General features: G+C 37.1%; 1 protein-coding gene across 1 annotated transcript; it reads right to left on the bottom strand.

The window, feature by feature from the left end:
• Positions 1 to 771: 771 nt before the first annotated feature.
• On the bottom strand, positions 772 to 9,547 carry LOC112017631 (AP-5 complex subunit mu). Its single transcript, XM_024050089.2, has 8 exons — positions 9,261 to 9,547; positions 8,187 to 8,333; positions 7,432 to 7,743; positions 6,620 to 6,912; positions 5,606 to 6,501; positions 4,735 to 4,791; positions 4,002 to 4,049; positions 772 to 1,328 (listed from the first exon to the last, which is right to left on the bottom strand). The coding sequence occupies exons 1-8, from the start codon at positions 9,347 to 9,349 to the stop codon at positions 1,257 to 1,259; spliced, it is 1,914 nt and encodes a 637-aa protein (XP_023905857.1). The 5' UTR covers positions 9,350 to 9,547; the 3' UTR covers positions 772 to 1,256.
• Positions 9,548 to 15,894: the final 6,347 nt, after the last annotated feature.

Consider the following 15,894-nt stretch of genomic DNA (forward strand, 5'->3'; position numbering starts at 1 on the left):
TATCATATGTTACAGAGTACAAGGTATTAACTATGCTGTGAACTGAACTCAACAAACCAACCAACTCTAGGGAATTACAATGTTGGTAAAAGCGTCAAAGCTTCTCGCCTCTAAAGCTAGGTGTATTTAAAGCACACTTTAGGCATGCTTTTTTTGTACCTTTTTATTTTTCAAAAAAGTAAACCAAAACTTAATTGTAGCCATAGTATCTTAACACTATTTATATAAATCATTAATTTGGCATATAAAATTCAATGTTATGCTGGCCTACTACATAAGACCAATTTGGGACCGCAATCACTCCATAGTTCACCATTGATCTTATATTGGCTAATTCTTATAGATTTATACTTATTAAGTGATTAAATTATTAACTCAGACATGTAATTAGTCATTGCTCATTATAGTTACCTAAGATTTAAGAAAGGATATTGAAAAAAGTACTCATATTTATTATTTAGCTTAACCAACAAATTAAAATGACTTAACTTGCAATATTTGTGGTAAAATTGCAAAATGATGGGCTTCTATAACTTTCATATGAATTACAACAATTATTTTATATCAATTTACATGATTATTTGGTCACTTGATTGTTGTATTGTCCATTAATAATTATTTTCAAATTTATCAAACTATTTTTTTTTTTAAATGTGTGCTTCACACCAACCTGGTGCGCACTTGTGCCTTGTGCCTAGGCTCCAGGAGGCGTTTTCGCCTAACTGTGCCCAGCACTTTACCAACACTAAGGAGTTACTAATAGATTTCAAGTTGTATGAGTTCAAGCCATTGAATTTTACTTAAATATCAATTACATTTTTGCATTCACCCCAAACAGTATCGAGCATAAAAAATAACAACACACGTCTATCAATACAATAAACAAACAAATAGAAGGGAGCACATGTCAGCTTGTCTAAGTAGATTGCCCTATGTTACCACAGTTAATATCTTCAACTCATCGCGTCTCAATCTCAACATAAAACAAGGCTATTACTAAAATGTCTGAAATTCATCCATTTCATAACATATCAGACCAAAATCTTGACCCGCCCATCATGTTTAACTCTGCTCTCTCAATTCATCTCTAAAAACAATGATTGAGGCTCATTAAGCTTCAGAATGCAGCCATCAACGGACGGACATGGCAAACTAGTCTCTTGCTCACCTCGCACGAGACTTTATAAAATACAAGATCAGGCTATAGTTGATTAGAAAATGAAAACACCTTTCATTTCTGAGTTGCCATCTTTTAACTATACTTTCTCTGCTGCAGCAGATGGGCACTTACCCAATGTGTTCCACAAAATATAATCCCCAGAAGTAACCTATTTACAAACAAATAAATGAGTGAAAATGACAGATATACAGCTAACATAATCAAATTGCAAAATTAGACAATGTCTTGCAGTTGGCATTAGCAACAAGAAACAGGGCTGGAGGAATTCATTCCAATGTTTCGGATATTTTGTAAAGAGAATTAAAACAATACATGGTCTACCATATGAATATGCACAAGTTGAACAACAAAACCAAAAAATTGAAGGGGAGAGAGGCAAATCAAAGCTGCTATCCACAACCATAAAATTTAGAACACCATCCATGACATGACCAATAATAACAAACTAATAAACCAACTATGGATGAATGTTTATGCTAATAGCTATTAATGCAACTAAAGTTGACAAGGGACTTCTGGATGCAAAAACAAAAAGAGTTTGGCTAATTCATTTAGGACTTAAGTTCAATTATTTAATTTGATGAGAACCATTTAGGAACTTTTCTAAGTATACAAGCAGTTCAGTGACTCAGTGGTCTGTATCAAGGAAAGTATTGTAGAATCATATTTTATGCATGTCAAAACAAGGTCCTGAGTAAATCAACTATCATATTTCATCAAACTTCAATGCCAAGTGAAGTGGAGAACAAATCTTCAGAAAATATTATGAGTATATGTGGATGTCTGTGTAAGCAGGAGCTGTTACCAGGAAATTTAAGTTATACTGAAAAATAAATTTTCCAATTTGGCCATTTCTCTCTTTGTTAACTCTTCAGATTTAAAGCGGCACAGCTCACTAACTTAATGCAACCTTTCTGAAAGTCACAGAAAATAAGATCTGATACTTTGGCCACATAACCAAGTTAATTCAGTTCACCAGTAGTAACTCAATGTCTCTCATCTTTTGTTTGCGGATGATACTATACTGTTTTGTGATGCAGATGTGGAGCAGATCCTTCATGTTCGGATGCTTCTTCTTTGTTTTCAGGCTGTGACAGGTTTGAAGGTTAATGTCTTGAAGAGTGAGATGGTTCCAATAGGGGAGGTTAATAATGTGCAGGCCTTGGCAGAAATTCTGGGTTGTAGGATTGGGACTTTGCCCTTGACCTATCTTGGTATGCCGTTGGGGGCTTCCCATAAGTCCCCTACTATTTGGAATCCTATCTTGGAGAAAATTGAGTGGAAGCTGGCTGGGTGGAAGAAGTTGTATTTGTCAAAAGGTGGAAGATTGACGTTGCTTAAGAATACGCTTTGTAGCCTTCCTGCTTACTATTTATCTCTTTTTACCATCCCTTCGCATGTGGCTAATAAGATTGAGAAGTTGCAAAGGGATTTCTTGTGGGGGGACTCGAAGGCACATTTGGTGGGGTGGGATAAGGTGTGTGCGCCTAAGGCAAATGGTGGTTTGGGAGTAAGGAAATTAACTACTTTTAATGAAGCCTTACTAGGAAAATGGTTATGGTGGTTTGGGGTTGAGGAGACTTGACTTTGGAGGAGGGTTGTAGCTTTGAAGTTTGGGGAAGAGTGGGGGGATGGTCCTCCAAGCTAGGTAGGGGTGTTCACGGTGTTTATGGAGAAGTATCCAAAAAGATTGGGAGGTTTTTAGCAGATGTATTCGGTTTGAGGCTGGGGTGGGGTATAGAGTGAAGTTTTGGACAGATTGGTGGTGTGGGGATTTACCACTCCATCTGTCCTTCCCGCTAATGTATGGGATTGCTACCAATAGAGAGGCATCTGTGGCCTCGTCTCTTGAACGGTTGGGGATTGAGGCACGGAGAAACTGGAATGTTCGTTTACTTAGGAATCCAAATGATTGGGAGTTGGGTGTTGTCGATGATTTCCTTCGCACATTGGGTTCTAATTTACCTCAATCTGAGAACGGAGACCGTATGAGATGGAAGTTGACGAAGAATGGGGATTTTGACATCCGCTCGTTCTATAATAAGCTTCGAAGTCCCTTGCCTATTATCTTTTCTTGAAAAGGTATTTGGAAGGTTAAGGCTCCTCCGCGCGTCTCTTTCTTTGTTTGGATTGCAACTTGGTATAAGATTTCTACAGGCGACAATTTGCGGGTTAGACGGTGAATCATTTGCTACTCCATTGTGAAAAAGCTTATCAGTTGTGGAGCTTGGTTTTTAGACCTTTTGGGATTTCTTGGGTCTTGCCAAGATCGGTTGCAGATACGCTTTTTGGTTGGTGGAATTGGTTTGGTAAGCACTCTTCTAGCATTTGGAATTTAGCTCCGTTGTGCCTAATGTGGTGTATTTGAAGGGAGCGAAATTGGCAAATTTTTGAGGACATGGACAAATCCGATGACCAGTTGCTTGCTTCTTTTAGTGGTTCTCTTTTTGATTGGTCTAAGGCTTGGGGACTCACCTCTAGTGATTCTCTCCCTTTGTTCCTTAGTTCTCTCCTTTGTAATTAGCTTTTTCTGTCTGTTTGTTTCTTTTCCTATACTCTTTGTTCTACCTTATGTTTTTCATAAGGTAGCTTCTTGAATATACATCTTTCTTACTTATAAAAAAAAAAAAATGTTCTACTTAAGCTACATACCCAATATTTTTTGTAGCAATGTAATGGGAAATCAAGAACATCTTCATAATTACAATATGACAGCTCTAGCAAGCTTACTTAAACTATTAACCCAAAAAAAATAAAATGTCCTGTCAAGCTTTAAAAGAGCACAGATAATTACATTAAAGAGTCTGAAGAAAACACCCACCTGAGTTGAAAATTCCGCAGGTGCTTTAACAGCTGGATAGATGCTTACCTGCATACAGCACAAACAATTACAAGAAAGGCAGAAGGGGAAAAAAGGAGCCTCCTAATATGCTAAGTAGAACCTCTTAAATATAAATACATATACATAGCATTGAGGGAAGGTGTGGAATCAAGTGCAGTAAAGACTTCTTTTGAGTTAAAAAGCTTCCACAATATTCACACAGTGATAATTGACACCCTCTTTTGATAAAATAGAAGTCACTACAGGCGAAGAATGACATATTTTATATAAGGCAACCACGTATTCAATAGAAAAGCTACATCAATGGCAAACCAGACATAGAGTGTTTGCTTCTTCTTTTTTGGGTGGGTTGCCTCAACAGGAACACTACCAAACACAGAAAGTAGGGTTGAAAAAATGCATTGAAAAGACTTCTATAGAATTTAAATAGAAAATCCAGGATGTTCTGATTCTCTTGTATTAGCAAAGAAAAAGGTATATTATATAGCAAAGTGAGTTTGAAAAATATAATTCAATCTGAAGATCCAGGGTGCCCCGGTTTCAGTTGCAACAGCACAGGCAAGCTCTGAATATATGATATAGCAAAGGGCTTTCACTTTTCAGGTTTTTTTTTTTTTTTGGGGGGTGTGGTTGGGTTGAGAAGAGATGAAGTTAGAAGAAGATAAATTAGAAGAACCCCAGAAGTGGAGAATAAGAGGAACCACAAACTTACTGATTTAGGATCAACTGACATCCCAGACAATGATGCCCCAGCAATCTTGAAAGATACCTGTAATCATGCATCAGCACATGCCCATTCAGGATGAAGCCAAAACTTCAGTGTGTCAAAGGACGTACTAAACTCACCACAAAGTATAGATCTATACCATCAATCTAATTAAATGCTTCAGCAATCTTATGTATACATTTTATTTCCACATGATAAGCATGGACAAGGACCACACACATACTAAAACAGGAAAATAAAAAAAACAAAAAGAAGAAGAAAACACAGATCCAAATGCAGTTTCGATTAATCAAAACCACATGATTAAGGAAGTCATAAAGATCAGATGATTTTGTGGGGGAATAAAGAACACAAAAAAAACAGGAGTTGTTACTAAGGCAGCAACAATAAAATAGAAGAATTATAACTCCCATTTTTGGACAATTAGAACATGAGCCAAATTTCCAATAGCTTATACAAAGTATGGTAACACATATGGCATCAAAGAATCCAAAAGAGTGATAATAGAAAGATAATTTCACTTTAGTATACCAAAACTGTTTTAAGCAAGATAGCCCCAGAGAAATATATTTCAGTGCAAAGGACAAGTTTTTTTGGAGTTAATGCAGCTATATATGGGAGACTTCAAAATTATGATGGTAACAGAAATATCTTTTCCAAATGGAATGAATGTGTTTCTGTGATTTGATTAAACACATTGAAGAATGACAGTGGAATTGCCTAGGAAGAAATGTAACTTTACATTACCATATTTATAAACAAAGGACACAAAGCAAAGTTCCATATGTCCATAAGATATTTATCTGTGCATTAACAATATCTCCAACTAAAAGCTAGAAGAAAGAGAAGCACATACTTTAGCATAATTGTATGCCTGCCAGCAAAATGGCTCCTCTAGATCAACTGGAGGAAGATTATTGATCATTTTCTCCATTATGAATTCCTCCATGTTTACCATATTATTAGAATTCTCTGTCTCAACATCACTATCTTCATCAGCTATGCTTCCCAAAAATGACCTAGAGGAAGGTAATCTTTGGGTTTGCCATGGTGCAAAATTAACAGTTCCAGGGAAGGTTGCCTCAATACTTTTCCCAGAAAGGCCACGACCACCAGATACAATTTTCCATTCAACAGAGTGCTCTGTAGTTGACACTGTTCCAATTGAAGGAGTCCCATCAAAGGACACAACCCTTCTTCTAGGAAAAGGCATACTCACAGTACAGAACTCCATCGTAAGAGGAGACTTATAACCTTCCATAAGGCGTAACTTGAACAAAAACGCACCTTTATCCTCAGAGACCATTGACAATTGGTAAAATCCCTTAATGGGAGGTCCATGGCCACAACGAGCCTGATAACGTAGTAAAATAAAATTACCCAAAGGAGGTGAAAACATCACAGCCTGCTTATCTGCACCATGTTCAGACACTTGAACACAAGGATGAAATGATAAGACCTCAACATGAGCTGTGTTCAACCCTGTTAAGGGGAATGAGACATCAGGCAATCCTTCTAATTCTGCTCGACAGTTTATTTGACCAGAAACTGATATATTATCCGGTATCTCATCTCGATCGTACATGGCAGCATGAACAGTCTCATGAATTGTGAATAGCATTCTCTGCTTTCCTTTGTAAAGATATGGCTTCCACGCTGGTTGCTTAAGATCAGCTGGAGGCAGATCTGATGAAGAAAAGCCATTAACCTTGATAGCAGATATATTGGAATAGCTAAGGTCCAAAGGTGTACCTATTTATAAGATAAAGGACATAAGAAATTAACCTGAATTAGGTAAACACAAGTTGACACACAGAAAATTATAACTAAGAAATCTGAGGTGAGAAATACCATAATAAAGAGTACCAACCAAAGGGCATTGAACTACTTATGAAAGTTCGAAGGGAATCTTTATCCAAAGGCCTTGAACCAATCTTTGGTGCATCCACTGCAACAGCTCCTGTTACAGCAGCACTTGAAGGGATGGAAGATGCAACTGGTGCAGCCACAGGTTTTGCCCGAGAGGAGATGCCAGATATCCCTATACTGCCAGTTAGTGAATCCAACAAACCTCCTACAGATGGAGACGCACTTACAAGCACCTCAGGTTCTACAGCATCACCAGCAACTATGTCACCAATAGCATGTGCAACCATGAATGCCCTGTAAAATTAGAAACAAGAAACTGCTTATATACCATTTAGTTTGGTAAAAGCCAAGCATACCAAATTTGGGCTGCACCCCTTTTGAAATGTTTCTGCGAATCATTTACCCTTAAAAAAAATTGGTAAAAGCCAAGCATACCAGATTAATTTCAGAAAAAAGTATTCAAAACCATACACTCTCATGAGTAAGCCCAAATTATATAGGACATGTTTTCATAATTGAAAATGAAAAATAACAGATTTAGTGAAAGAAGAAACTAGAAGTGATAAAACAGAAGCTGAACAACCTCTCCTATGCACACATTTCACCACGCATTCTAATGCTGCTTCACAAGTTAAACTCAAGAAGACCATGAATGGGAGGACTTTCCCAATAAATTCAAAATCAGTTTGAAGCTGAGGAGAATTAGCAAACATATAATGTGAACTTCAAAATATTGGGGATGGGAGAATTGCAAGAGATTTTCTTCTAGTATGATATATTTTCCTGAACAACATTGCAAGTAACTTACCATACCCTGTGATGGACGGAAGATCAAGTAGGAGGGAAGATAAACTTTCATCTGCTCCAACAGCATTTCCACAATCAGATCTTTGACATAACCTTGCATATGCCTTCACATGCCTAGGCTCGAGTAAAGGCAATACGAGAATGCAATAATTACCCTTTATGTGCAATATTAAAGGCCACAGCAGATTATTATCTCCTTCCTCTTCCTTGTTTATGTAAAGGCCTATAATGTGACGGGTGATTGGATCATCAACCCAGGAATCTGACCCTACAGATGATTGACTGACACGTACGCCAAACCCACGAGCAGATCCCTCCCTACATAGTCAGAAAAAAATTAGTAGCAAATACCAATTTGAAAAGAGAGGACAGATATCAGAAAGGAACTTCACATTAAATAAATAAAAAAGGACCCCTGAATCAAAATAAGAACTAACTTAAAATAAATTAACACAGGAAAGATAATTAAAAAAATCCAGAATCACAACTGTGAAAGACAATGAATAACAATGATAACTAATACATTCTCAACACATAGCTTGCTCAATTCAACGCAACTGTATGATTTTATTCTTTTCCATTTTTTATTGGTAAGTTTACACATGCATGGTGGATTTTGAACCCACAACCTTACCTTCCACGGCTCCACCCCATTTCTTATCTTATTGGGTGAGGAATTATTTACCAATCAGTCTAAAATTATTAGCAAATTATAGTGAGCGCAGCCAAGGAAAAAAAAAAGGACGAAATTTTCAACTAACCTCTGCTTTCTCTCCACAAATGCAGCGGCTAATTCCGAATCCGAGGGGAATAATGAAAACACAGAATAACTAAGACTATTCTCTGTAACTTTCTCATTCTCGCTCCTACAAGCCGTCCGCCACCGCTTCTCAACCACTGGAAACCTCCTAATATCACCAAAAAATAAATAAATATTACTTAAAGCCACGTCTGGCTGCACTTGCAAATGTAAAATTAATTGGGCAAAACATAGATATATTTTCTCAAATATTGTGCATTAGGTTCCCTAATTAAATTCAAACACACGACTACATTAAATCTATCTAGTTATCGTTAGTACTTATCAAAACAAAAAAAAAAAAAAAAAAAAATCCTTAGCAAATATGCCAAGAGCCGTGAAGCTCAATTGGCATGCTTGGTGTTTCCAACAAAGACTTTTAAACTTTAAATCCCCCCCTCGGCTCCCCCAACTATAAAATTATCCTTAGGCGTATTTCCATTTCTGGCTTCTTACAATCTGTAAGTTTTAGCTCTTGAGCTTTTTGGATTTGTTTCATCTCCAGAGAGTTCATCATTGTGAACACAACGTTCAATTTTTTCAATAAAATTCCTATTATCTATCAAAAATAAACTATAAAATTATCCACAGGAATGATAACACTGTTCATATTGTATTGATCAACGCAACCATATGCATGAATTAAATTGGAAACACCTAAGGGAACTGTACCAATCCAAACTTCTTCTTTTTTCCCCGAAACAAGCCAATTCGGAAGTGTGAAAAAGCTAAGTTAAACGCAAATTTTCACTACTGAAAACAAGAAAAGCATTTTACAAAAAAAGAAAAAAATAGGTCTAGATTCATTTTTTATATATATAAAAACGGCGATTCATCAACGAATAAGCCAGAAAAACCCTAATGTGAGAAGAAGAGTCAAATCGATTAGTACACAGCAAACGAAGAAGAAGAAACTGAGACATATAATCATCGAATTTGAGAATGTAAAGCATTATTGAAATAAACAAAGCTTAGTTAGGTATATTAGAATGTGAAACGACGGCGTATTTTTGAAGGGAAAAGAAGAGAAGGTTACCTGGAGAAAACGACGGCGTCGAGGCTGTTGAGGATCCAGATGGCTCTGATGCTGCAACCGCCGCCGCCGCGGCCGCCGCTGCCGGACATGGTTTTCTGATGCGATGGGCGATGGAGACAAATACTAGAAGAGTTTGTGTTGAGAAAGGAAGGTGGTGGCGAATTTGGATTGATTGAGAAAACGTATTCTTCGTTTTTTTATAATGTAACTAAACGATAAGTTAACAACAGCTACTACACACTCAGCCTCAGCTGCTGCTGCTGCTTCTTATCTTTTGTTTGTTTGTTGGTGACGGCACGGCACGTTTTTCATCAGATGTTGACAGCTAACTGTTATGTCCTCATTCTCAAATGATATTGGAGGGGGCCTTCTGGAGGCTGAGACGGAGTTGACACGGTCCTGGACGGAGTGGCCTGGGACGGAGTAGTCTCAGCTGGAGTGGCCGCGTCCACATCGACTACTGCGTTGGCTGCTGAGACGAGGGAGGTTTGACCACTTGGGACGAGCTGGGCTTGGCCTTTTTACCTTGACGACTGGGGAGATTTCCCAAGTCTAAGTTCCTTGACAAGTTTTTCCTTTTCTCCCAGTCGAAGGACGAGTCTGGACATTGCCTTCAGGACGGTCACCCTCAGTAACTACATCTTTTCCCCTGTTTCCCTTCATTGTTGCCATCCCTTTTTGTAAAAACAAAAGAGGGAAAATAAGACAAAAATACCTTTAAAAATAAAGTAGAACAAAATGCAAGGACGATAGAGACTTGAACTTACTTTTTCTAACTGTGACCTCGTGTGCAATAGCTTCGTCGGACGGATTAGGACCTAAACCCCACTTGGCGAGGCGTCTAAGTGAGACCAAAGAGTGAAAGTCCCTATCCGCGTGAAGACGAGCTCTGTGGACGCGGTCACGGGAAAACTTGCTTAAGGACGGACGTTCAACAGCTGAAAAATGAGAATAACTCCTGTTAGTTGGCCGTCGATATTTAAGATAAATAAAGTATAAAGACGAGTGTAAAAGAGTAAGGGGAACAACTTACCTTCAGGACGAAGGTTTCCTAGGTCCCCAGTATAACGGCCAAACGAGTCCTGGCCAACGTCTACAGGGTTTCCAGCCCAGAAGCCAGAGACGAAGAAAAAATTCCGTCTTCCATTTTCGTCAGACGAGGCCAAGGACTTGATCAACCTACAGTCTTTGCCCCTGGCTGTAAATTGATAGAAGCCAGGGGATTGGTGTATCTCTGAAGGTTTGTAGCAGAAAAGGAACTCGTCCACAGTAAGAGGACGATCCCTTCCAAATACTTCATTCCACAAAACTTGCATTGAGACAATTAGTCTCCATGCATTTGGGTTAAACTGACATATACCTAAACCTAACCTAGTTAACAACTCTCTAGTGAAGGCGTTTAAAGGGAATCTTAAACCCCCAAGAGGTAAGCTTCATAGACGCCAATACCGAAGCGAGGGTTGCAACACCATTCTCCTCGGACGGGTATCCTTGGGTTAAACTCGTCTGGAATTTGGTACTACTCCCTAAGGTTTTTCAGTCTCTGCTCGTCCGTCTTGGAGGGGATATCTATCGCACAACTATATACGGTAACTTCTTCTTCATCTAAGGTATTAGGACGAGGGTCAGCGGACGAAGTACCAGCCCGAGACCCAGGGTCTTCCTAAGTTGTTCTTGTAAAACTTCTATAGGAAGCCCAGGGACGCCAGAGACGTACTCCTCGTCCGTAGTGTTCCCCCCACTACTACTACTATCGCTACTAGAATTATAACTACTCTCGTCATTATATTCGTCTATAGCCTTACCTATACTATCACTAGACGAGGAAAGTACAATGTCTACCATCTTAAACAAGAAAACTAAGGACGAGAAAAGAGAAATACCTGGATCTAGGACGAAGGAAGGCTATAGACGCGTGAAGCTTCTAAACGAATATCTAAGACGAGGAGGGACAGGGAAAGAAATTTCAGAAATGGAGAGGGTACTGGAGGTATTCCACTATTTATAAGGTGAAAGCTCAGGCATCTGAAGCGACGTCACCCAGTCATTAAGGGACACGTGGCACACTCCTCGGGCAGATCAATCGACGAGATTTTTCCACCAACCAATTTTTGACACGTAGCACATCTAACTCTGCTAACACACCTTTTTAATCTTAAGACGACCCAATGAACAAGGGGCAACTGATGATGCTACAAAATTATACCACCTTAGATTGTCCATATGGCTCGTCTACAGAAAAAGAAGAAAGATAAGGAAAATGAGCATAGCCAAATTATCTCGTCCCTTCTTTGGGAACGGACGAGTAATGTCTCGTCCGTGGTTCCTTTGGGGCGGACGAGGATGGTCTCGTCCCACAGAGGACGGACGAGGAAAGCATGGTCTTGCGTGGCTCGTCCACCCTTAATTAGGATAGACGAGCCAAGCATCCTTAACCAAAAAGGATCGAAACCTCCATTTGCTCGTAAAGGGGCATCGGTTCAGATGAAACGACGTATAAGGAAGTTGTGGAAGTTACCTCCAATTTCGGTGAACTCCTAGACAATAGGAACGGTTATCAAAGCCAATAACCGTTCCACACACTATATAAACGTGATCCTGCGTAAAGGTAAAGGTATTCGAACATTTTTTTATTTGAGTCTTAGAGAAGGAAGAAAACACTTGAGATATTTCTCCTCTCCATTCAAGCCTTCTAACTTCATCATCGGAGGGTTATAGGCCGGCCTCCACCGGTCTTCACTCTGATTGGTTTTGGTTTTACAGGACCCAGTTCTCCAAATTGACGAAGTCTGAAGATTTCCAACCCACTGATCTTCCAGTATTATCATACTTAATTTTCATTAACTAATGGCTTGAATCACCAAAACCAATTAGACCTTTGCCCATCAGTAGATCTCGAGCTTCCTGAAGTCTGTAGCTCATAATATCGCTAAACATGCTAATCATGTCAATGATTTTTCGGTGTGGATGGAAGATGTTCTTCCACATCTCCTTGCTGTTTTCCAAGTCGACTTGGCATTTGTTTAATGAAAGTACTGGACTATTGCTCAAAAAATAATAATACTAATAATAATAATAAATGGCTACAAACTTAGTTGTAACCTACACCACTCAATATATATATATATATATTTTTTAATTGAATGTAAATTTTGATAAATCGACTATTGGATTACAATTTTTTTTTTATATCCTTTATGTTTACAAAATTTCTAAAAAATCAAGTATCTATAATTATGTCATTCATCAATTGTTTAAATTGAAAATTTTTACAATCTAAAACTATGCTTAAAAAATAAATTTATAAATCATATAGTAAATATAACATTCAATTGTCACAAAATTTTACATGTGTGTTAAGAGGGTTAAGAAACATAATGGAATCAAGAGGAGTGAGATGTTTAAGTTTTACATTATGGAATCAAGTTTTATATCAAGTAACATACATTCGGATTGACTCTCGTGCACTGAAAATCTGTGGTGAAATTGTGTTTGTTGAATGCCTATAGAGATTTTTTTATCAAAATAAAAGAGAACGTAGAAGAAGAAAGAAGAGAAAATCGAGTGCGTCTGTTTAAATTTAGAAAGTGTTAAAAGATGAAGAGGAAAATAAAGTGCGTTTGTTTAAATTAAAAAAAAAATGATAAAAGATAAGGAGATTGTAAACTACTGAAAACGTGGGTTTAGTGAGAGGTTTTAAACTGTGAAGTTTTATTTTACGAATTTGACCCCTTAATTAAAAACCTATAAGTGACTAGGGAGTAGATATTTTGGGATATCTAAGACTTAGTATCTACCGCTTAGACAACTTGAAAGCCAGCTTAGAAGCTACTTAGATATCCCAAAATTTATAGATATAGAAGATTTTGAGTATCCAAAATTTATACAAGAAGAAGAGCTCTTGAATGGAATAGATCTCCCCATTTCCATGAAGCGGTTTTTTTGGTGTTTATCAACTATCTAGGGTCGGTTCAACGAATTTTGGGGCATAACTCATAAGGTAAAAGCGTTCAAGAAAACTCAATTCTTATATTTGAATGTTGGTTAAATAATATTTATTAAACAACCTACTTAGAATAAAAATGACTGATCCTATCTTATTATAATAATAAAAAATTGGTACAAACGGAGAAAGTCAAAAACGAATTAGATTATATATATAAAAAAATTGTCAAAAAGAAAACTTGAGTAAGTGGGTTGACGTGTCATTAGAGATATATATATAGACTATAGTCTCTCTCTTGACAAATTTCAAGTGACAGAGGTTAGATTTTATTAATTAGTGGATATGTACGTTATTAGTTTCATATTTTAATTTTGCCTCTCCACCTTTTGTGTTTTTGAGATACAATTGTGACATTAATCTTCTCTCTTTATGTTTTAATAAAAATAAATAAAATGCTTCTATGTGTTTTAACAAAGTGGGGGCCTAATAGAGGAAGACTTTATTTTTATTTTTATTTTCTAAGTCAATGAGCCTTTATTAAAATGTTAAGACATATAAATATAATATACTATGTTAATTAACAAAGGGGCTCCTCTATTATTTACGGCCTTTGGCCATTACCTAAGTTACCTGTACGGTTGAGTAAGCCCTGTGTCCATAGCTTGTTGGATAGGGGTGGGAAGAATTAAAAACAAGATAGGTATGGAAGTAAAAAAAAAAAATTGAGAGTAAGAGACATCTTCCCTTTCATTTGATGGGTAAAGAGAAATAAAAAAGTGAAGGGATTATTGCAATCGATACGCCCCCAAAATTTGAGAATATCAATTTCACATTGCTTACAATTGCAAAATTCAGTCTGTTTAGGTATGATTTGGGGTTGGAATTTTTGCTTTCCAAATCTGAATTAAAATCTCAAGCAAATTTTTGAAATTTCCTCAAATATTATACCCAAACAAATGACTTAATAAATGATTTATTAAATTAGCGCAAATAACAATAATAAAATTAGTCCGAATAACAATAAGGTTATGCCAAACATTAACAAACTAACAAAATATTATGTAAAAAGAAAATCCCCCAAAGCTTTTAGATTTGTAATATGTTCAACCCATATCATAAAAATAATCCATATATTCCTTTTTCATATAAAAAAAGGCACTAGGAGAGACACGGTTGCTGTGAGTTATCTTGAGTGGCATCGACGACTTTACTCTTCTTAGCTTTGTAGTAGTAGTAGTAGCTCTACTCTCCTCGGCAGCTTGACTCATAGTTGTAACAAGTATCGTCCATTGCTCTTTGCTCTCTCTCTCTACTTTTTATTCTCTATCATCATTTCAGAGTCCCCTTCTCTCATTTTATTACTTTCATTTGAGCTCAATTCTCATTTTATTTTTTATCGGTCCCTTTTTGCCTTTACATTTTGTTAGTTTTTAATTTTAACCCCTTTTACCTTTTTGGCTTTTGCCTAACTCCTGAGTTTTTATTGGTGCTTTTTAAAAATATATAAGACTATTGGCTTATTAAAAAAAAAAACCTATTAACCCATTCTAACGGCTAGTGATTTAACAACATTATTTGGTATATTTTTACTAGTTCAACATTCTATTATATTTTGCATAATTTAACTCTTTAAATAAATATTTTAAAAAAATTTATAGAGCCGCCACTATGTATTACAGCATGCAATATAGTATCTTTTTAAAAATTTGCTTATTTGCATAGTAATTATTGAAAAAAAAAATGTAATCTTTCGTAATTTTTATGTTTTATAAAAAAAACTTAAAAAATAATAATTAAAAACTAGTTTTTTTATTTGAGGGGGAAAAAAAAAAAAGAACTAGGTTATTTGGAAAAACAAAAAGTCAAAAGCAAAAAACATTTCCGTAGTTCCCATACCAACGCCCACTTGGTCCCTTTGAGTTTCATTTCATCAGTTCCCACCGAGTCCAACACAGTCATGGATATCTGTGCTTTGCCTTTCAAAAAACCCAATTCAGAATCCAAGCAAACCTCCATTGATGACCTCTCAAACGACCTTCTAATAGAAATCCTCCACAGAATTCCTCTGAAACCCGCACACCGCTTCAAGTGTGTTTCCAAGAGATGGGTCCAATTGATCCGTCAACCCCAATTTGCTCAACGTTTTACACAGAGAATGAAACTCGTGTACCCATCACAGCCATCACCACCCTTTACACTGTTCTTTCAGTGTAGCTTTCCCCTACCATTTCCCGTTGAGTTCAAGCATTTTCAGAGGGATCCACAGTTTATGTCTTCCAACTTTTCCTTGAGCTTTCTTCCTCAGAGTCCAAACCCCATTATTTTCATAGCGACGAGTAATGGGTTGGTGCTGTGTTCCACAACACTCTTGTCTCCGATGATGTACTACGTCTGTAATCCACTCACTGCGAACTGGGTCGCTCTTGTGCCTCCTAGTTTTGACAGTCATGTCCTTGCTGGCTTTGTATGCCATTCCTACTATGATGACATTGACACCATTACTCGGTTCAAGGTTGTGCGTGTCAGTGCTATCAAAACAAAGGTATGTATAGACCATGGTCGCCCTGTTTTTGTGCGTGTATATGTATATATTTGTGTATCTATAAGTGTTTTTTTAGTTCGTTTGTTTGATGTTTGGGATTCAAAGTTAAAAAGTTTGAGACTTTGAATAGAAAAAATTGTCTTCTT

This window comes from Quercus suber, unplaced genomic scaffold (genome assembly GCF_002906115.3).
Source record: "Quercus suber isolate HL8 unplaced genomic scaffold, Cork oak 2.0 scaffold_474, whole genome shotgun sequence".
NCBI lineage: Eukaryota > Viridiplantae > Streptophyta > Magnoliopsida > Fagales > Fagaceae > Quercus > Quercus suber.